Source organism: Crotalus tigris, unplaced genomic scaffold (assembly GCF_016545835.1).
Source record: "Crotalus tigris isolate CLP2741 ecotype Arizona unplaced genomic scaffold, ASM1654583v1 scf7180000020347.5012614909:4044961, whole genome shotgun sequence".
NCBI classification, from domain to species: Eukaryota; Metazoa; Chordata; class Lepidosauria; order Squamata; family Viperidae; genus Crotalus; species Crotalus tigris.
In genome coordinates, this window is record NW_024097978.1 from 873,158 (window position 1) to 896,668 (window position 23,511).

A 23,511-nucleotide genomic window follows, 5' to 3' on the forward strand; every position below is an offset into this window, starting at 1 on the left:
CTCTTCCATATATTGATCAAACAAGGAAAAACCTCCAGAGACAGAAAAGACAAGCTGCTGAGTGAACTAGCTTAAAAGGGCACATTCCCCTTTAAGAATTAGCTGGCTAGAAAGGAAAGTTAAGGAGTGCAGCTGGCACTTAAGGAAGAAAAAAAATGTAGTAAGTATTGGCTGCCAGCTAAGGCAGCCTCCCCAAATGGCTCCATTCATAAGTAAAGGAATGCTACAGGCAAAATCCATTCAAGAGAAAAATACTTCAAAATCCCTTGCAGCAAAACTTACAGCTAACAATAGCAGAGCAAAAGAAGCTAACATGAGACATCAGCCATCAGCCAAACAGAAATTGCCAAACAACACAAAGCCCTCATTGCACAAATTCCAGAACTTCAAAGTTACAAAAGCACATAAGAATCCTTCCACTCTCCATCTCCCTCCCTCCATGTCTCACCTCCAGCTGATGCTACCTTTCTTCAGTCCTTGTGGAGGGCAACCCCTCCCCTGCTGCATTTCTTGCCTGTTTGTTGCTGCCAGCACAGGTGGCTGCCACAGAAGTTGTAGATTGGCTCATGGCCTGCTTGATCTCCTCTCCTCTCCTCTCCCCCCTCCTCCTCCTCCCCTTCGGTGCAGCTAGAGCTGACTCCACCTCCTCCTCCTCCTCCTCCTCCTCTTCCTAAGGCTGCTTCTTTTTTTCTCTCTCCCTCTCCTGCCCAAACATTTATAGCCTCTCCTGTCTCCGCCCCCCTCTTCCTTCTTTCTCATGGGGGAGAGTGAACCAGAAGTGAGCCTGGGGCCTTTGCCTCGCCCCAGCCACTCTGCAGCTCCAGAGGACTCTCTCACAGTAAGTCCTTGCCTGCGCTGGCTCTTTCCCTCCCCCACTACACTTGGCTTGGCTAGGCAGGGCTGCATATCACCTGCCACTCGTTAACGTACCACAAGTGGTATGCGTACCACTGGTTGAAAAACCCTGGACTAGAGGACCTCTAATGTCCCGTTCAACTCTGATATTTTGTTTTTGTATGTGTGGCATGCTTCAGTGATTATCCTTTGCATTTTAGTTTGGATTTATCCTTAATAATGCATTTATAATGTATTCTTGTCAAAGCAACATCCTATGATGTTTTATTTAACATCTGATAAATATGTGTCTTTGAGACTCCTTGCTATTTCAAAAGAGATGTTTAATTGCTGCATACTGTCTATGTTCAATTTGTTTTCCTTTTCCTTGGAGCCAAGGAGGAGAAGGGAAACCTTTATGGAAAACCAATTTGGTTTCAGGATTATAGCCACAGGCTGCAAGGCTGGATTTGAGTTCAAATCCTGCTTTGGCCATGTGGGATGGCTGAGTGTTTTGGGACTGGCTTATTTTTGTCCAGCCCTAGGGGGAGGTTTTGGCAAGCTACTTCTGTAGATGTTATGGCAATTTTCCTCCTGAGGGCTGTTTCAAGCAAAAGTTTTGTATAAACTTTTACTTTGTTTGGTTTGGTTAGTGGAGGAAGGGGGAGACAATCTTTTGTCTTCTTAGCTATCCTGTTTGATGTGCTGCCACAAAAGTGATTTGAATATTATCTGCCTGAGACAAAAGGCATTCCAGAAAATGTTGGCCTAATACTGATCAGTGAGCCTATGTGCTTTACCTTTTAAAATCCTGAATGTGATATTTACAATAAGTTTATTGAGTTATATTTTTGTAACATGGTATCTAATCAGGGTGAAAGGGGGAGGAGAAAAAAAATGTGACAAATTATTTTTTTCTTTCTTTTCTTTCCTTCACTTTTAAGCTGGGGAAGCAAATACATCCTTATGCAGCTTCCCATTTTTGTTAGATCTTATTCTGGGAATTATCAAGATATGGGAAAGCAACTTTTTGGCAGAAGAAAGGATTGAGGGTGTTTAGCAAATAAAGCCCAATTAGTATGAAAGGAGGTAAAATATCTAGGATATATTATAGTTGAAGGGGAAAGGAAAATAGATAGTAAAAGGATTGAGGCTATAGTAGATTTATAATTACCAAACAACAAAAATGCCATTAAGGGAATTCTGTGGTTATCACAAGGTACTGCAAATATGGTGATCCAAAAACTATATGAGGGGAGTCATTCTGGAATTAAAGCATCTCATTTAACAACAGAAATTTTGGCCTCAGTTCTGGTCGTAAGTCGAGTACTACCTGTACTGCAAAATGAATGTACATGTAAATGAAATCAACAGGAAAGATTTAAATTCTGAGAGCATAAATTAGATTATTAGTGGATTACTGGATGATACAGTTGCATCTCATTTAATTGAAAATCGGTTTGGCTAATAATAATATTAGCACAGCTGGCTCAGGAATTCTGGGAGTTGAAGTCCACGAGTCATAAAAGAGCCAAGGTTGCCTACCTCTGATCTATATCATCTCAGACAGGTGATTGTCCAGTCTCTTCTTAAAGATCTCCAATGATGGGGCGCCCACGATTTCTGGGAGTAGGCTGTTCCATTGGTTGATTTTCCTCACTGTCAGGATATCGGTTGCTTCTCTCCTTGATCAGTTTCCAACCATTGTTTCTTGTCCTTCCCTCTGGTGCTCTGATGAACAATCTGACCCCTTCTGCCTTGTGGTAGCCCCTCAGATACTGAAACACTGCTATCATGTTTCCCCTATTTTTTCTTTTCTTTAGACTAGCCAAGTCCCACAGCCGTTCTTTGTATGTTTTAGCCTCCAGGCCTTTGATCATCCTAGTTGCTCTTCTCGGATTTTTTTCCAAACTCTCAACATCTTTTTTGTGATATGGTGACCAGAATTGGCTGCAGTATTCCAGGTGTAGTCTTACTAGGGCAGTGGTTCTCAACTGATTGTAAGTCGAGGACTACCCAAGCAGTCATAAGTTGAGGACTACCCAACCGGTCACAAGTTGAGGACTTTCCCTGCCCGGGAGTGCCGCACATTCGTGGTGCCACCCCCTGTGCTGGCCGAGGCGTAGCTGGCAAGTGGCAGAGACGGCGCAGGCAACCTTTTTAACTTTGAGGACCACAGCAAAGTAAGATTTTATCAAAAGGATGAATATTAGGATATCATGAGATAAAGTTAGATAAAGATAAACCCCATGTATGACATTGCATTGCAAGCACAAAAAAGTATATCTCTTGAGGGTCACACAAGCTATTGGATTAGTTGGCCAGAGGCATCATATGCAAATGCCCCCTATTCCTGTCTGTCCACTTCCATTCCTATGATCCTGAGCAAGGTCATTAAGACAAACAGAGCAATAAGATTTCTTCCTTCCTCCAGAGACATGTTCACAACAGCTTGTTTTCTGCTAAAATTAGAAATGTCCAATAATAAGGTCCCTTTCCATTGGAAAGTTGCCCACCATGCTCAAGTTGAAAACTACCCTGCTGGTTAAAAGTGGAACTAATCCAGCACTCAACCTGCAGAACCAGTTTAGGCAGATACTATGACAGTATCAAAAGCTAATGAGAGTTTACTAATAATCAGTCACCAGCTAAACTTAAGTAGCCTGAGTCTAACTGGCATCTTAAAATGCCAATCTATGGTTCCTCTGTCAATAAGGATGGATTTTAACTCAGTATGGGAAGGTTTCTGGTTTCAAGGTAAATAATAATAAGACTAAAATATTATCGAAAAATATGTCTATGAAGGAAAAGGATATTTTGGCTAATTTAACAGGTTTTGAAATAGTAAGGAAGGTTAAATATTTAGGAGTATATATTACAGCTTCTAATGTTAAATTGTATAAAAATAATTATGAGACATTATGGGTTAAAGTGCAAAAGGATTTAAATGATTGGAAAAAATTACAGTGGATGTCAGAATCCAATTATATTTCATCTCTAGTTATCAATTATAGAAAACCCCATTTCTGCCTTCTCTGGATTCTGCCATACAATGAAGGGAAGGGCGTGAACAAAGGGGCTTTATGGCCCTCACTTCCTTCGGTACAACTTCAAAGGGATTGAATGTGGATAGCACCAAAAAGGCCTAATCATAACAAAGGGGGCTATTACCTTTCATGTAGTTTTCTCTGAAGTCTCCATCCAGCCGGCAGTAAGGAAAAAGGGGGTGGGAATGTAATGCCTGAGACTCTTGCTGGAAGTAGGGGGTGATTGGGTGGGGCTACTGGGAAACCCCTTAAAACTTTGAATGGGAGAGCTTGGACCCCAAGTCCTGTCTAGAACGCCTGCAACCATTTTCTCTTAATAAAGGATGCCTGTTGGAAGAATTATTCCAAGAGTTCTGTCTTCTTAAGATGCAAAGTGGGGTGGGTCCTTACATTAGACAGGACTTGCAAAATTAATCCACCTGGAAGGGAGACCCTTGCTGGGGGATTTTGCAAAAAATTACCATGTCAGACAATGGAGCAAGAAAGGGAGAAAACTCCCTGGAAAGAGAGCCGCTGACCCAATTGGAACCTTGCCAGATGTTGGGATCCGAGAGGTCAGAGTCCTCAGGAGAAGAAGTGGTGGAGACACAGGACCACAAGCCTCGCTGGTCAATGGGCGTTGGAAAGGAAAGTGAGTGGGGAAAGGAATCAAGAAAGGTGACCCTGAGACGGGGGACCAAGCAACCAGAATGGAAGCAGGAGATGGAGAAATCCCTGCACACAAGTGAAGAGGGAGAAAGCTGGGCACCGTACTCAGACTGGATCCTAGAGAAAGCTATTGATCTGATGAAGAGAACTCTCAGCTCCCTAGAAGAGGAAAATCCTGAGCCCTACGGCCGCCCCAGCTCCTGCAGCCGCAAAGGGAAAGACACCGAGTGGAAAGTGGAACCTGCAGCCCTGGGGACATCTGATGATCCAGTAGTCCCCACCCCCTACCGAACCACAGATGGCGATCTGGACGGAAGACACTACCACCAACAACAGAGGCACCGATCCATTCCAAGACGTCCGCCGTTGGAGGTGAAATTCAAAGGGGAGCCAACACACTTGGGGTTTTTCCTAACCCAAGTCCTCAGCTACATGGAGGAATACGGGCAGGACACCCCCAGCAACAAAGCCCGCATTCGGATCGTGCAATCTGCCCTGGATGGACCGGCGGCAGACTGGGTGGTGAACTTGCATGACTCCAATGCCCCAGAACTCAGCGACTTCAACCGCGAAAGGATAAAAACGATGAGGCAAGGCAAACGCCCGGTGGCTGAATATACACAAGAATTCCGGGCCATTGCCAGCAAACTGAACTGGCCAGAAGACATCCTCCTTAGCCATTTCAAAGACTGACTAAATTATGATCTATATGACACTTGCCTGCCCCGAGGGGACCCACACCAACTTCAGGAATGGTACATCTTGGCAGAGGAAGCAGAGATGGACATATTGAAAAGACACCGCCGAGGAAAACAATGGAGCCGCTCCCCGCCTGAGTTGACACACGAACCAATGAAACCATCAGCTACAGCCAAGAAGCAAATGGGGTGTTTCAAGTGCGGAAGAGAAGGGCATTGAGCTGTAGAATGCCGCTCCAAAGCCCCCCAGCATAACCCAGACAGATCCCCAATCAGCAAATCCGGAAAGTCTTCAGCTAAGCCAAAAGAAACTGCCATGAGAATGATGGAAATTGCGGAACCCCCCACTTCTGCTCATCAGGAGGAAAGAACTCTAGCCTACACCGCAGGGCCGGTGGACGCCTCAGATGACAGCTCGGAGGGCGAATCCCTGGTAAGTGGACACATCGCACCCATCCTCAAGACAGTGACTATATTAATTCCCCCCATGCCTGAAGCTGTGAAGGTGAAAGCCTTAATAGACTCTGGCTGCACCCGCTGCCTCATTAGCCCGACACTAGTGGGGAATCTGGGCATTCAATCGAGGAGACTGGAACAATCAATCTCATTTGGCCAGTTAGATGGATCCATAGCAGGGAGAGTGCCAGCTACCCTAGCCACTCTACCAATACACCTCTCCCTGGGCAAACATGAGGAGGACATAACGTTTGTGGTGACCCCAGGAATGGAATGCCCAATGATCCCAGGGATGGAATGGTTAAAAAAATGGAACCCCTGGGTAAATTGGAGGATGACAGAAATCAAATTCCCGAAGGGGGACCCTATGGACTTAAAACCCCAAGGGGGGCTACCAGAATCAAGAATAGAAAAAGCATCCATGGGAGAGAAAAAGGGATTAACAGAAATACCAGAGGAATACAGAGACCTTGTTGAAGTTTTCAGTGAGGAGAGGGCGGATGAGCTCCCCCCCCCCACCAACCCACAGACTGTACCATTGAATTCAAGCCTGGGGCAAAACTCCCGAAACCCAGATTATACTCCATGAGCCCAAAGGAGAAGGAGGAAATGGAAAGATTCGTTAAAAAAAACCTAGAGAGGGGTTTCATTGAGCCAGCCAAGCCTAAAGTGGCTGCCTCGGTCCTTTTTAGAGAGAAGAAGGATGGCTCTTTACGCTTTTGCGTGGATTATAGGGCCCTGAATACAATCAGTGAAAGCAACCTATACCCTCTGCCCCTCATGAAAGACATGCTGTCACACCTCTCGAAAGGGAATTTTTTTTCTAAACTAGACCTAAGGGAAGCGTACTATCGTGTGAGAATTAAGGAAGGGGACGAATGGAAGACCGCATTTAACTGCCCCATGGGATGCTATCAATTCAAAGTCTTGCCATTTGGATTACAAGGGGGCCCTGCAGTCTTTATGCAATTAATCAATGACATTCTAAGGGCGCACCTGTTTAAGGGGATCCTTGTTTACCTGGACGACATTCTTATCTTCACCGAAACAAAAGAGGAACATGTCAACCTTGTCAGAGCGGTTTTAAAGAAATTGCGAGCCACCCACCTATATGCCAAACTCTCGAAATGCGAATTCCACCAGGAAAGGATAGACTACCTACGTTATTGCATATCCCCCCAGGGCATTGAAATGGACCCAGAGAAGGTCAAAGCAGTATTAGAATGGGCACCACCCCGCACAAGAAAGCAACTGCAAAGTTTCCTGGGCTTCACAAACTTTTACCGCCAATTCATCCCCTCATTTGCCCAGATAGCCTTGCCCCTCACTAACTTACTAAAAATGAAAGGAGCATCCTCAGTAAAACCTAGCCAGCTACTACCATGGACAATGGAGTGCCAAGCAGCGTTTGAGAGACTAAGGAGACTTTTTTCTGCTGAACCAGTACTAAGACACCCAGAGATGGACAAGCCCTTCGTAATACAGGCAGATGCAAGTGATGTGGTAGTGGGGGCTGTTCTATTACAAGAAAACGATGATGGAGTATTGCACCCTGTGCATATACATCCAAGAAACTCACGGAAACAGAACAACGCTGGCCCGTATGGGAGAAAGAGGCATATGGGATACGTTGGACATTACTCACGTGGCGACCATTCTTGGAAGGCAACAAAATCCCCTTCCAGGTGTGGACTGATCACAAAAATTTGGAAGCCCTGAAAACGCCCAGGAAACTCAATCCCAAACAAACCCGCTGGTCCCAGCATTTTCCAATTTAAGCTCAAACATTTACCAGGGAGAAAGAACTTCCTGGGAGATGCACTATCTTGCATGCCCCAATATAACAGCGCGCGAGCCACAGACTCTAAACCAATGATGGCAGAGTCACAATTGGCAGCACCAGTAACCACTAGAACCCATGCTAAATTAAAACCACAACTGGACAGTCAAACTGGAATTGAATTCCGGAAAAGTTTGGAAACAGATGAATGGTTCCAGAAAAACAAACGTGTGCACAATGAGAGATGGGTTGCCTTGGATAGGGGAAACGTTATATATACCAACAACCCAAAGAGTCACATTCATGCAGCTTTGCCATGACACAAAATAAGCAGGGCATTTTAGATTTGTAAAAACGTTACACTTAATTAAACGGCAATTTTGGTGGCCATCCATAAAAAAGGACATAGAAAGCTACGTGGCCAGCTCCTCAAAATGTGCAACTGCAAAGAGGTTGCAAGGGAAATCACCAGGACTATTACAAACAGTGGCAAGTCCCTTAGCCCCCTGGAGAGAAATAGCCATGGACTTTATAGTGGAATTACCAGAAAGCAATGGGAATACAGTTGTCTGGACGGTCACGGACTTGTTTTCCAAACAGGTGCACTTTATCCCTTGCCAAAAGATTCCCACTGCAAAAGCCTTAGCAAAACTTTTCATCCAGCACATTTACAGATTGCATGGGGCACACCAACGCATCATCTCTGACAGGGGGGTGCAATTTACGTCTGCATTTTGGAAGGAATTTTTATCCCTCTTAGGAACCACTCAGGGACTGACATCTAGCCATCATCCACAATCAAATGGGGGCGCTGAAAAAATGAACTCCGTACTTAAGCAATATTTGAGATGTTTTCTTAGTTTCCAGCAGACTGAGTGGACGGACTTACTCCCTTTTGCAGAAGTTGCCTACAATAATGCAGTCCACTCCAGCACAGGTTACACTCCTTTTCAAATAGCCACCGGTCAAAGTTTCAACCCATGCCAGAATTAACCCCAAACGAACCAACGATCCCATCACTGAAAGAATGGATGTAAAAACTACAAAACACCTGGCCAATAGTTAGAAAAGTACTAGATGAAGCTAGGCAGGCATACAAAGCACAAGCCGATAAAAAAAGGGTTGAGCCTACACCATTCATTATAGGTGAAATGGTGTACCTATCTACGAAATACCTAAAGTCCCTACAACCCTCTAAAAATTTGGACCAAAATATATAGGGCCTTTTCCAATTAAAAGAATCATAAACCCAGTAACAGTAGAATTAGAATTACCAAAAAATCTCAGGCAAATATACCCAATTTTTCATTGCAGCTTGCTGAAAAGAGAGCATCAGTCAGCTTTATGGCCAAAAATCCCCCCCACCACCACCTCCAATCATGGTAGAGGCCGAACAACACTTTGAAATAAAGGAAATCATAGACTCTAGGAGATATCATGGCCCGACTCAGTACCTAGTTGCCTGGAAACACCTCCCTGCCTCACAAAACGAGTGGGTCCATAAACGTCATGTCAGAGCCCCGAAGCTATTAAAGAAGTTTCACACAGAGTATCCTAACAAGCCTGACTAACTTTTATACCTGTTTTGTTTTCTTTCAGGTGGATCTCTCTTATTTTTGAGGGGGCCGGATGTCAGAATCCAATTATATTTCATCTCTAGTTATCAATTATAGAAAACCCCATTTCTGCCTTCTCTGGATTCTGTCATACAATGAAGGGAAGGTGGTGAAGAAAGGGGTTTTATGACCCTCATTTCCTTCGGTACAACTTCAAAGGGATTGAATGTGGATAGCACCAAAAAGGCCTAATCATAACAAAGGGGGCTATTACCTTTCATGTAGTTTTCTCTGAAGTCTCCATCCAGCCGGCAGTAAGGAAAAAGGAGTGGGAATGTAATGCCTGAGACTCTTGCTGGAAGTAGGGGGTGATTGGGTGGGGCTACTGGGAAACCCCTTAAAACCTTGAATGGGAGAGCTTGGACCCCAAGTCCTGTCTAGAACGCCTGCAACCATTTTCTCTTAATAAAGGATTCCTGTTGGAAGAATTATTCCAAGAGTTCTGTCTTCTTAAGATGCAAAGTGGGGTGGGTCCTTACAGTTATCTTTGTTGGGGAGAATCTCAGCAGTTAAAATGAATATTCTTCCAAAGTTTCTTTTCTTGTTTCAAATTATACCTATTTTGAAAAAAGATGTTAATTTGGAGGAATGGCAGAAGGGGATTAATAAGTTTATTTGGGCAGGGAAAAAACCAAGAGTTAAGTTTAAGATTATACAAGACGTATGGGAAAGAGGAGGACTTAAGGCATCTAATTTAAAATTGTATTATGATGCGGTGGCTTTAACGCTGATTAGTGATTGGCTCAACTTAACAAATAAAAATATCCTTTCTCTTGAGGGATGGGATTTATTATATGGATGGCATGCATATTTAATTTATGACAAAAAAGTAGATCAGGTTTTTAAATCCCATATTTTTAGAAGTGCTTTGTTGAGTGCCTGGAAGAAGTATTATTATAGGTTAAATTATAAGATTCCAATTTGGGGGATTCCTGGACACGCGATAGAGGGAATATCTAGGAGTGTGAATTTGTATACGATTTCTTATAAGGAATTAATTAGTTTGGTAGGGAAGGATTTGCAACTAAAGTCTTTAACTGAGCTGAAGCAAGAAAATACAGTACACTCTTGGTTTCAGTATAATCAATTGTTAGTTAGGTGGAGTTTAGATCAAAAGGTTGGTATTACTTTAGAGCAGTGGTTCTCAATCTGTGGGTCGGGACCCCATTTGGGGTCGAACGACCATTTCACGGGGGTCGCCAAACAACGCAGTCTGCCATTTTCCCCCCCTTTTTCTTAGCTGTGCTACTCCCTTTTATTCTATTGGCTTTTGAAAGCCAGTAGAATAGACTCTCTTGAATAGAGTCTAATTCTATTGGCTTTCAAAAGCCAATAGGAATTGTCCAGGCTGTCTCTGCCCTGCTGAACCCGCCAAAAGTCCCATTCTGCAAACGGTGCTGCACCAGTTCAATAGTCCTCGACTTACGACCGGTTGGGGGTCGCGGCATTAAAAAGGTTGAGAACCACTCCTTTAGAGGATGTGCATTTGGTAAAACAGATTAAAGATCAAACTCGAGCCCATATAAAAAGAATTTATAATGTTTTAATAGAATTGGATTCTGAAATGGAGTTAGTTAAAGATTGTATGGTTAAATGGGCTCAAAATATTCAAGAGCCAATTTTATTGGATACATGGGAGACAATTTGGGTTAGAAATGTAAAATTTACCCAAGCGCAAAATTTAAGAGAAAATTTTTATAAAATGTTTTATAGATGGCATTTGGATCCCCAAAATTGTCCCGCATGTATCCTAATTTACAGCCCAAATGTTGGAGATGTGGAAGTTTAGATGCAATCTATTTTCATATTTGGTGGACTTGTAGAGATACAAAAGCTTTTTGGATTAAGATTTGGTGGAATATTCAAAAGATTTTTAAGATAAAGTTTACTCTGCAATTATTTTTGTTGGGTATTATGGTTGATTTTGATGTTAAAGAAATTAATTTGATGCTGAATCTTAGAACAGCTGCAAGATTATTGGTGGGGCAATATTGGAAGAAAAATTCTTTGCCTACTATGGAAGAATGGATACTTAAGGTGTCTAATTTAGCAGAAATGGCGAAAATCTCCTCCTGTTTGAAGGACCATTCACAAGAAAAATATATTTTGGTCTGGAGAAGATGGATTGATTATATTCAAAAGAAATATGAGACTGAAAAGTATTATCTTGCTTATGAGTAGACTTTAGATTATTATTAATAGTTTAATATGGTTGAATTTATATTATTTTTAGTGTTATGGTTTAATTATATTATTATTTTTGTTTTTAATTAGTTAACATTTGTTTTGAAAAGGAGTTAAAGTATGTTATAGATTGATTCATAGTATAGTCGGGTAATGTTTGTTAGATTATGATTGTTTATTTGTTACCCTGTAATCAGATTTGGGAAGTGGGGGAGGGGGGAAGGGGTGGGAGGGGTTTGGGTTATATTGTATTAAATTTGTAAAACTTTTAATAAAAAAAATAAGGATGGATTCCTCTTTAATTCTTTTTTTTGGCATTTAAATGACAGGAACAGGTGGAGAATTTATTAATTGAGATGTTATTTTAAGGGTGCATCATGTAGCTGTACACAGCCTTCAGCTGGCTGTCAATGGCTACAGGAAAACAGGGACTTTCTATATTCTGGATCACAAATCCTGATTCCCTTCTCCCACGCAGCCTATGCAGAGCTCCGTCAGTGAAGAACTATCGAGCTGGCTGCTGAGCTGGCAAGGAGCGAACGTTCCCTTTCAACGAAGCTGGCTCACGGATATAGGTGCAATTCACACCGTCGGGCGTGGGCGAATACCATGATGTTTCCACAGTGGCCTACAAAGCGGGTGGGGTCGATTAGGAAACAACCACAAATTCTTAAAAAAAAATAAGCCCAGTGAAAACTGGCAGCAGAGAAGAGGAAAAGGACAACTTGGCTGCCACACTAACTCGACTCCCCTTGTGCCTCACGTACGCGCGCTCCCCTCTCCTCTTTAACGACCACAGCTGCTTCTGAGGAGACAGCACCGAACTGGGGCGGGGGAGGGGAAAGATATCTGCGCCTTACCGCTCTCTGCGCGGGATTGGTTGGAGGAAGGGGAGGGGGCTTTAACTTAACGAGCGCGCGCGAAATGGGGCGTCCTCGAATACGCTGCGTGTGCCGACCGCGCCCCCTCCCTTTGCCGTGCGCGCGCTAGCTGCGTCTTCCGATCCCTCCCTCCGACCCTAGCAGGATAGGCAAGCAGGCTGGCGGTAGGGTGGGCAGGCGAGATCGGTGGTGGCGGTTTCTGGGGGATTGCGAGCGCGATCCAGGCGACCGCTGAAGCCCTACGGGTGGACAGAGGCGCTGCCTCTCTCCCCCTTAGTCGTGGGGAGGCATTAATTTCGCAGGTTCATCTTTAACACTAAGGTTGGGCGCGTCAGCCCCCCCCCCTTTCCATCATCGCCTCTTGCTGACGATCTAGGTGGGGGAGAGCGCGCGGGGCTGGAGAGGCCGATTTCGGCACCTCCCTGCTTTTTTCTTTTTCCCAATTTTGATCATTATCATCATCGGGAAACAATACTGATAGTACCGACCGAAATTTGAATAGTGCCACATTTGCGGGATTCACCGAGCCAATCTGAGAGCGTTTAAAAGCAGCTGAGTCTTTAGTTTCTGCTGAAGCGTGTCTTCTTCCCCAGCCCTTTTACGTCTCCCCACACTTATTTTATTGACACTCTTTCAAAATATTCGAGGGGAGGCGTTGCATTCCTCGCCGCATCTTCCTAAAATCCAGAATCCTGTTCAGGAGGAGGAGACGAGGAAAGAGCAACCAGGTTAGTGATGACTTGTCGAAAACCTTTCGACTAGAAATTGCCTCAGCTTCTGTGTTCAGGAAGGAAAATGTGCACACGTATGTTATTTTAGAATTCTTTGTCTAAGTACTGATGCTTAAGGGTTAGTGGTGATATGCAATCTCAGCTATATAAAAAATATTTCTTGCTAGTTTTACATTAAAACAAAGCCTCCTCTGTTGTACTTTGGATGGAAGAAAATAGCCTGCTGCATAGAAAATACTTTCTTGAAGTGTGCTACTTTAAAATACGTTTGTAATGAAATAAGTATGCTGTTGATTCATGACTTTCCCCTTCATAGTTGCAGTTCTGCTTTTTCTTTTTTTCAATTTATTTTTTTGTACAATAAGAGGATTTTGAAGGCATGTTTTTGCTAAATGATTCAAAATATTTTTATCCCATTAGAATCATATGATATATTTATGGGTAGTAAGTTTCATTTTGTCCAGTTTGAATGCTCCCTTAATGAAATCTAATTTTAGATTACATTTAACAGTTTGAACATATACACTTTGTATCATCCTTTTTCTTTCTTCAGTAAGGCCTTAAATGTAGAATGCTAATCTGAATTCTCTCTTTTTCTTGTTTTCCAGATACTGGTAATGCCAGGTACAGTCTTTGTAAGGGCCCTGTTCTGAAGAAGATCCGAACAAGGCATTTGTGTGCTTTGAATGATTACTCTTCTAAGCTTAATATTCTTTTTTCCTTTGTTTATTCTCCTTTCCATGGACGTAATTTGAGGATTAAACCTCCCAACCAAATTACTTTAGTTATCAGAACAACAGTTAGGTGTGGACCATCAGGGTACCAGGCAAAAATAATTCCCATGACACCTTTCTTTTTTGGAGATTCAATGACCAAATCATTCTTGAAGAATCAAAAGGCACTGAGAGGACTTGATTATCCTCCAAGCGGGTGGTAAAAGGGAGAGGCAAAAGAGAAAGTTCCAGAAATACCTCTTGTCAGAAAGGAGGGCAGAAGCAACAGTTCATAAGCATTGCTGTTTTTCTCACTTTTGTCTGGTAAGTTATACCATGATTATTTAATTTTTTCACCTTACCACTGTCTTATGAAATAGTGCTAGATTAAGGAAGGGAAGAAAAGGGGGAGAAGGAGTTTTCAGCATGGTCTTATACAATAATTTGGCATTAGGTTATGCAAGATGGATGTTCAAATAGCTTGTGTCCTGAATAGACATCTCAACAAAAAGAAACACTTACAGAATGCAGAGGAACTTCCTTAATATCCTAAACAAAGTAAAAGTGAAGTTGTTCTTTCTGATGTGTGGAATTATGGGAAAAAATTTAAAGGGTAATTAGCTTCATAAGTAGCTGAAAGTAATTGGCTGAATTTTCCCTTATGGACAAGTGAGCAGAAAAAGTTTTTCAAAAGATGTTACAGTTAGCTGAATGCAGGAGAAATTTCCTCTTCACCAGGCTGTGGCGTCCTTTGCAAATAAAAGAGAAGTAGAGGAGGTGTGTTAGGTAGATTGATGCAGTCAAAAAAGCATGTTTGATCCCCTGGTTTCTGTAGTTATTTCTCTAAAAGGAATGTAGCAGTTGATGACTGGCTAATGTTTATGTTGCCTTTTTGTGAAGAAATTTAATTTAAAACTTACATTGGTGCATAACATGCAAAAGGAGGCAGATTAATGCAAAATTGGAATTAATTATATTTAGTTCAACTGGATTTTCATTTTGTAAATTCTAAATATTTGTTTATATAGAACAGAGAACTACATTTTTAATAAGAGTTTTATATAGTTTGCACCAAATCTATATTGATTCTTTTCACCTATTGATTTTTAATGTTACCTTTTTTAAAAGGTAGCCTTTTAAACTAGTGTTTATGAATAACAATTATGATTTTAAACTACTATACCATAGATAATATTTGGAATTCTCTACCATAGGAAGTGACCTTTGTTATTTTTTTTCCATATGTGGTTCTCTCAGATTAAATAAAAAAAAAATATTCATCCTGTCATATGATGAAGGGATGCATCTACCAGATTATCTCACTTTTTCCCAGGGCATAAATATTTCAGTTGATTAATTTCCCAGAGAAACATACTGCAAAGAAGCAGTATGCTTAGATAGTGTTCGACTGTATCAAGATACCTTGCCTGTTGTTGTGGGAAAAATAGGAGGAGGAAAAAGTATTTAAATATTTTGCTGCCTTGAGTTATTTATAAAAAAATAAGGGGAAAATAAAAATAAACAAATGCAAATAATTATATCTATCTTATAGATAAAAGCTTTAATCATTTAACATTTAAACATGTAGTAGGCTTCTAGTTTTTATTAAATGATACTGTGCAAAAAGGATTGGATTGCAAAAAGTATTGATCACCTTAGCTTCATATTTGGATCCATGTTCCAAATTATTATTGTACTATAAACAGAATTTATGCTATATGTATGCTTGATCACATTCTTATAATCTAAAGTCTTGATTTGAGACCATCAGTCTGGATTTTAATTCCCACTTAACTATATGTAAGGAACACTGACAAATATAGGACAGAATTCCATTCTGTCATGATGGCTCATACATTGAGGACTACCTGTATAGGAATTAGCAAAATATTAACATTAATATTTGAAAGTCATTGACAGAAGCCTATTAATGTATGCTGGGAAACATGGCAAAAATAACATCTTCAATTTTATTATTTTTATTTCATATTTTAAGGTATTAAAAACTTTGTTTCGTGGATTGGCAATCTTTAAAGAGGCCCCATATAATTTTGTGCAATGTCAGGTGACTAGCACTCAAAAATAAAACATGTTTTGTTTTGCATTTTTAAAATTAAAAACTCTGAAATCTTGTTCTCTTACACAAACAGACTTTGTGAAAGTTAAGTGCCTAGATGGTGACCATCATTAATTTTTAATTTGATATTAGGTAACACTTTTTCTGTATTTGTTTTTTAAACAATGCAGCAAGCATACTAGAAATGGTAACTCCAAACACACTTTGTATGTGGCTTTGAACCTCTTACTTATATTCTCCCACACTGAAAAATATCTCGGAAGTCATAATGTCAGATTTTTAAAATAAACAACCAAATGACTTTCCACCAGCTTTTTGGTGAAAAATAAAAGAATGTATTTTTTTGGCAGGCTTAGCACATCTAGAAAAGTGAAACTGCCCCAAGCAACTCGGAAGATATTTCCAATCTAATTCTTAATGGCATTATTAATTTCCAAACTGCACACTGCAGCAGATTACTTAAAAATGCTTTTAATAAAAATTGTAGTCCCTATTTATTCAGATATTCTCCAAAACTGTTGTATAGTTCTCCTTCCCCCCCCAAAAGATAGGCTAAATCTGATTCCTGGAATTTAGCCTGTTATCATAAGCATCAAAACAAATTGATTTTAGCACAATAGATTCAAAGAAGATCTCAAAATGAAATAAAAATAATGGCAAAGTTGTGATATGGAGTACATAAGCTATTAGGTCTAGGAACATGTGAAAGAATAACAGTTGCTGGATCAGAGATGTTTGTAAAAAAGTTCAAGTGGCATAAATAGAATAGTGACAGAACAAATGGGAGCGTGCTTTGTGTATCGGTAAGCCAAGAAAAGAATGAAAGCTTTGTCACTTGTCTTTTCATTTTTTTTTTATCTTGCATGAGGAGTATGCAGGTTCTGTTACTTGTCTCCATAAATACATAGTTGATGAAAATGAAAGCTGAATTGATAACTTTAGAATTATAACAACTATTTATTCAATGTATGTGGTCATCCACTACTTTATACACATTCACACATACATATTTTTATTTAAAATATTGATTAGAATAGTAAAAGCTAACACAAATTTAAATTTAAAGAGAAAGGAATAGGAACAAAGAATAAAAATTGAAGAAAAAGTGGGAATATAATAAAGAAAAAATATATACATATACATACTGTATATATGATTTCCAATCATCATCACAAATATAAACAAATGTAGTGGCTTTCCACTTCTATCATGAGTACAAACAAATATATCTTCATCGCATATCCTATCTTTTATCCATAAAACATCAACTTTTCAGTGAAGACATCAGCCAAAAATCTATAAAGTGTTGAACAATTTTCAAAATGATTAGAAAATGAGGTTTGTGAAATTAGCATCTTTAAAAAAATCTGCCAGTGTTACAAACAAGAATGTTGATCCCTTCATTTCCCAGCACTCAGACCCACAGAAAACCACTGTCTTGTGGTTTCCTCCCATGAAGCAGCCATCTGGAAAACATACGGGTGCTGTCTCATCCTAATCCAGAAAAGTTCCAAGGAACCAGTCCACTCACCATTTTCTTGGTCTTTTTTGGTCATTTCCACTATTACAGAGCTGCTTTCGGTTTGCCATTACTGTATCTCCCTTGGAAATCGTCCATCTCAAACATATGGCTTGGGGCACTAATAAGAAATAAATACATAAAAATATAGTAAAACAATAAATAATAAAGATAGGAGCCAAGATAAAACCACACAACTCAATCAGCATAATCAAGATATGGGCTGAACCATGCACCCTAGGACCACAGATCTGCTGATATTACTTCTCCAAAAGGAATTGTTTTGGATGGGCAGAGATGTCATTCTTGAATCTCAATAATAATTTTCCTGAAAGATTCAAGTACTTTTGTTGTTCCTTATTTCTTAAATTGTTTTCAACAGGTAATCCTGTTATTATGATTTCAATGAAATAGTACCGAAAAATAAAAATACTTAAATAATAAATGGTTTCCATCATTTTATAGTTAAAACTATCTTTTCTCTGTCCTTTCATCTCAGTTCCAATTTGGGTAAGAAATAGATGGAGCATTAGCTTCTATCAAATTTTACAAGAAAATTAATTGTGATTTGGAATGGTTTATATGTAAGTGTAAGCTAAGTTTCTCACTTATATTTTTTAGATATAACTTCCAAAGGATACCTAAAGTCTGCAGAACTACTTCAAGATGTGTAGCTCTGTTGTTCCCAGGCTCTGGTTTTTAACAGATCGACGTATCCGAGAAGATTATCCTCAGCAGGAAATTCTAAGGGCACTTAAAGCCAAATGTTGTGAAGAGGATCTAGACTTCCGTGCTTTGCTGATGGATGAAGTGGTCTTGACCATTGAGCAAGGAAACCTGGGTAAGAATACTATATAGAAGATATGAATTGATGACTGTTAGAAGAATATGGAAGAGAATATTTATAGCTCAGGGTTTAAATGAGCGGTCCTGAGTGCTCTCTAAGCTTGCTTGTTTTCTTGCAGATGTTTCATTACCAAACTAGGCAATATCATCAATGTCCGAATATGAAATCTCAGTGCAAATTTGGAAATTTCAGAAATGATTGTGTTTGGTCATCCTGGCATTATCTCCTGTTCTTTTGGAAAATGAAGCAGATTAATAATTAAAAAGGTAGCCACATCATAATAGAACTCAAGGGGGATAATCGTAGCCCCCAAGGGGGAATCAATTTACAGTGCTATATAATAGAAATATGTCACCAACTCTATCGTGGCACTAAACATTTGTTCCATATTACATGGCTTATTTCTATTGTGCTGTACCATTACTATATTTCAACTGCAGTGGAAAGCTTCCTACTGCAGTCTTCCCCACTCTGGGCCCACCTGATTTTTGGACTAATTCCCAGAATTCTCAGGATTGGTTAGATTGGCTGGGAGTAGTTCAATGAAATGATTATTTTCAAATTTCATTTTTTTTTTCAAATGAAAGTTATGTCATCTTCAAAATGTTCAAATTCTAAAGAAAGTGAATTGATTTCTGAGTCAATGTCCCACAATAAATTTGCAGAGAGGTAATATATAAATGTACAAATACCCATCCCAAAAGTTGTGATTAATTTCATTTATGCAATTTGTATCCATCGTAATCAGCTGGTTGACGTATTTCACAAGAACATAATACAAATAAAACACTAACATTAAGAATAAAATAGTTTAAAATTATTATAAAAATATAATAAATGCCCACAGTAAAAGAAAATAATAAATTTCAGAAAATGTTCAAACAGCAAAAATAATAGAACAACGTTAATTGGTCTTCATTAGAAACAATACTTGTATTTATTTAATGACCTTTCAGCAACTGTTTGAAATTACAACAGTGCTGAATGATGTTACAGCTGTTGTTGCATTGTCATGGTCATGTGATAAAAAAAACGGCACTTATGACTACAGGGGTGCACCAATTCTCCATCTGTCTATCTCCTCCAGATCTAGGCTGCCCTGCATAGCAGCACTAGGCAGCCCTCTTTATCAGCCATACCATTGCTACTGCTAAAAAATGCCACTTCACTATATTTCCCAAGATGTGCATGCTTTGGTGAATGGCACAATTGCCCTCACTGCCCAGTACTCCTGAGGTTTATCTTTTGATCACCTTCATGTGTTTTTCTCATGCTGTTGAGTAGCCTGAACGACCTATCTGAGGCAGCTCTCAGAGCCACACGACACAGCCACACGTTTCCAATATGATTTTGGAAACCTCCATAAGCCCTGTATGAACAGGGCCCATTATTTAGAAACTTCTGGAAGTCCTATTGACTTCAGAAGCATCTGGGAAGCCCTGCATGACCTTAGAAGCCTCTAGAAGCCACACAAATAGATTCTTTTCTTGAGCTTTCAGAGGCTTTTGAACTCATACAGGGCTTCCAGAGGCTTCCAAAGAACAGAACCTATTCATGCAGGGCTTCCAGAGGCTTCTGAATTCATGGATCTTCTGAAGTCATGTGCAAACAAGCTCCGTTCTTCAGAAGCTTCAGGAAGTCCCACTTGACTTCAAAACTCTCCAGAAGTCCCACATAAATTTGGAAGTCCCTCACAGACGGGCTTCTGAAGGCTTCCAGTCATGCTGAGCTTCCAGAGGCTTCCAAAGTGATACATGAATAGGCTCAGAAAAGAAGGATTTGGTGTAAAGGGAACTGTCTTGGATGGGCCATGTGTGCTTCTCAACAGCATGAGAAAAATGCATGAAGGTAAGCAGAATAGGGAAGATCTTTGGGAATGCTGGGCAGCAGGGGCAATATTGCTGCTCCCCAACGCTCACACACCTTGGAGAGTGGCATTGTTGAATGGCAGTGATGACTCTAGGGCTGATATTAGAGGCTTGGAGTGGTGGCAGCTGCCTGAGACTGCTGAAGGCCCCAGGCATCTGCTTCAGGCCTGGCCTCAATGCTGCTGCTGGCTATACATCACTTCTCCAACTCCAACTCACACAGGCCTCTGACAGCTTTCACCACACCCTCAAGGTACCCCCATGCCCTGCTTAATTACCTGTATGATTGCTTAATAACTGCCACTGGGAGAGCTAGGATTATTAAGCAAAGAAATCATGTGTCTTATTTAACAATTTAAATTCTGGACTCAGTTGTGGTCATAACTCAAGGACTACCTGTAATTTTGTTTGTAATAAATTTTAGAAAGCCAGTCACATGGAGCAAGTTTGATTTCTAAAAGGCAACTGTTCATAGCAAAAGGATGACCATCGAAAACCATCTCTCATGAACCCCATTCAGTCCAGTTACAGAAAGTGGAGGAGCAATAATTGCTCCTAGGATATATCAAATGGATCAATTCTGACTGGATGAGGCAAGTGTGAAAATGCCTTTATGCCAAGATGGCTTTTTAGGACAAAGTCAGCAATTTGAGTTGCATCTGCCAGCCATATTGTACCATTGCTCTTGTTGACAAGTGGCAGTCAATAACCCAGCACTTTTTGGGGGGACTAACAGAAGCTTCTAGAAGGCATCCCATGTAGGCATCTTGTGCTAGTCCAACAGCATAAGGGCATGCATAATCATTGTTAATGCATATAAGAGACCAAACAGTAGGTCATTCTATGAAAACACACAGATTAATGTTATTTCATTGTACCTCCCCTTCTCACTGTTCTGAGGAAACCCCCTCTTCTTTGTGAGAGCCTCTGAATTACTGAAAAACAGGTATCATGTCCAATCTTTTCTCAAAAACCTCCAGTGATGGAGCACCCACAACTTCGGGAAGCAAGCTGTTCCATTGATTAATTGTTCTCATTGTCAGGTAATTTCTTCTTAGTTCCAGGTTGGCACTCTCTTTAGTGAGTTTTTACCCATTGCTTCTTGTCCTGCCCTCTGGTGCTTTGGGAAAAAAGTTGACCCTCTCTTTGACTGTCCCTCAAGTACTGGGAGACCACTATCATGTCACCCCTAATCCTTCTCTTTGATTGGCTCCACATATTTCCTTTAAACGTTCATAGTATTGTTTAGCCTCCAGACTGCTTATCTTCTTTGTTGCTCTTCATACTCTTTTTTGTGTCATGGAAATAGAATTGAATGTGGGTTAGACAGCATCACCACCAGATGAATTTGTAGCTGGCTGACCGGCCGTACTCAGCGTGTAGTCTTCAATGGAACCGCATCTACATGGAGGGAAGTGTGTAGTGGGGTGGGGGTTCTGTTCTGGGCCCAGTGCTCTTCAACATCTTCATCAACAATTTGGACAAGGGGATAGATGGGAAACTCATTGTCAGAATCCAATTATATTTCATCTCTAGTTATCAATTATAAAAAACCCCATATCTGCCTTCTCTGGATTTTGCCATACGATGAAGGGGAGGGGGTGAACAAAGGGGCTTTATGGCCCTCACTTCCTTCGGTACACTTCAAAGGAACTGATTGTGTGTATTGCCAAAAGAGCTAACCATAAGAATGGAGCTGTTACCTTTCATGTAGTTTTCTTTGAAGTCTCCATCCAGCCGGCAGAAAGGAAAAGGGGGTGGGATTGTAATGCCTGAAACTGTCGCTGGAAGAGGGGGGTGATTGGGTGGGACTACTGGGGAACCCCTTAAAACCTTGAATGGGAGAACTTGGACCCCAAGTCCTGTCTAGAATGCCTGCAACCATTTTCTCTTAATAAAGGATGCCCGTTGGAAGAATTATTCCAAGAGTTCTGTCTTCTTAAGATGCAAAGTGGGGTGGGTCCTTACATTAGACAGGACTTACAAAATTAATCCACCTGGAAGGGAGACCCTTGCTGGGGGATTTTGCAAAAAATTACCATGTCACACAATGGAGCAAGAAAGGGGGAAAACTCCCCGGAAGGAGAGCCACTGCCCCAACTGGAACCTTGCCAGATGTTGGGATCCGAGAGGTCAGATTCCTCAGGAGAAGAAGTGGTGGAGACACGGGACCACAAGCCTCACTGGTCAATGGGCGTTGGAAAGAAAAGTGAGTGGGGAAAGGAATCAAGAAAGGTGACCCGGAGACGGGGGGCCAAGCAACCAGAATGGAAGCAGGAGATGGAGAAATCCCTGCACGCAAGTGAAAAGGGGGAAAGCTGGGCACCGTACTCAGACCGGATCCTAGAGAAAGCTATTGACCTGATGAAGAGAACTCTCAGCTCCCTAGGAGAGGAGAATCCTGAGCCCTACGGCCGCCTCAGCTCCTGGAGCCGCAAAGGGAGAAACACAGAGGGGGAATTGGAACCTGCAACCCTGGGGGCATCTGATGATCCAGTAGTCCGCACCCCCTACTGAACCACAGATGGCGATCTGGACGGAAGACACTACCACCAACAACGGAGGCACCGATGCATTCCAAGACGTCCGCCGTTGGAGGTGAAATTCAAAGGGGAGCCAACACGCTTGGGGTTTTTCCTAACCCAAGTCCTCAGCTACATGGAGGAATACGGGCAGGACATCCCCAGCAACAAAGCCCGCATCCGGATCGTGCAATCTGCCCTGGATGGACCGGCTGCAGATTGCGTGGTGAACTTACATGACTCCAATGCCTCAGAACTCAGCAACTTCAACCATTTCATGTCCTCTCTGAGAAGATGATTTGAAGACCCCCTGGCTGATCGCAAAGCCCGCGAAAGGATAAAAACGATGAGGCAAGGCAAACGCCCTGTGGCTGAATATACACAAGAATTCCGGGCCATTGCCAGCAAACTGAACTGGCCAGAAGACATCCTCCTTAGCCATTTCAAAGACGGACTAAATTATGACCTATATGATGCTTGCCTGCCCCGAGGGGACCCACACCAACTTGAGGAATGGTACATCTTGGCAGAGGAAGCAGAGATCAACTTATTGAAGAGACACCGCCAAGGAAAACAATGGAGCCACTCCCCGCCTGAGTTGACACACGAACCGGTGAAATCATCGGCTACAGCCAAGAAGCAAATGGGGTGTTTCAAGTGCGGAAGAGAAGGGCATCGAGTTGTAGAATGCCGCTCCAAAGCCCCCCAGCACAAACCAGACAGATCCCCAATCAGCAAATCCAGAAAGTCTTCAGCTAAGCCAAAAGAAACTGCCATGAGAATGATGGAAATTGCGGAACCCCCCACTTCTGCTTCATCAGCAGCCTACACCGCAGGGCCGGCGGACGCCTCAGATGACAGCTCGGAGGGCAAACCCCTGGTAAGTGGACACATCGCACCCATCCTCAAGATAGTGACTATATTAATTCCCCCCATGCCCGAAGCCGTGAAGGTGAAAGCCTTAATAGACTCTGGCTGCACCCGCTGCCTCATTAGCCCGACACTAGTGGGGAATCTGGGCATTTCATCGAGGAGACTGGAACAACCAATCTCATTTGGCCAGTTAGATGGATCCATAGCAGGGGGGCGT

At 41.6% G+C, this 23,511-nt stretch overlaps 1 protein-coding gene across 3 annotated transcripts in view; it reads left to right on the plus strand.

The window, feature by feature from the left end:
* The first annotated feature begins 12,281 nt into the window (after positions 1-12,281).
* Positions 12,282-23,511, plus strand: part of RIMKLB (ribosomal modification protein rimK like family member B) — an 83,354-nt gene continuing 72,124 nt past the window's right edge. The window contains exons 1-3 of one of the 3 annotated variants that reach the window (XR_005559565.1): positions 12,282-12,872; positions 13,484-13,912; positions 17,806-18,025. Coding sequence is in view for 2 of the 3 variants with exons in the window: in XM_039366670.1 (XP_039222604.1) it covers positions 17,851-18,025 (175 nt within the window). In the remaining variant the exon portion in view is untranslated. The remainder of the gene's footprint in view (positions 12,873-13,483; positions 13,913-17,805; positions 18,026-23,511) is intronic. The other 2 variants (XM_039366670.1, XM_039366669.1) reach the window with 2 other exon arrangements.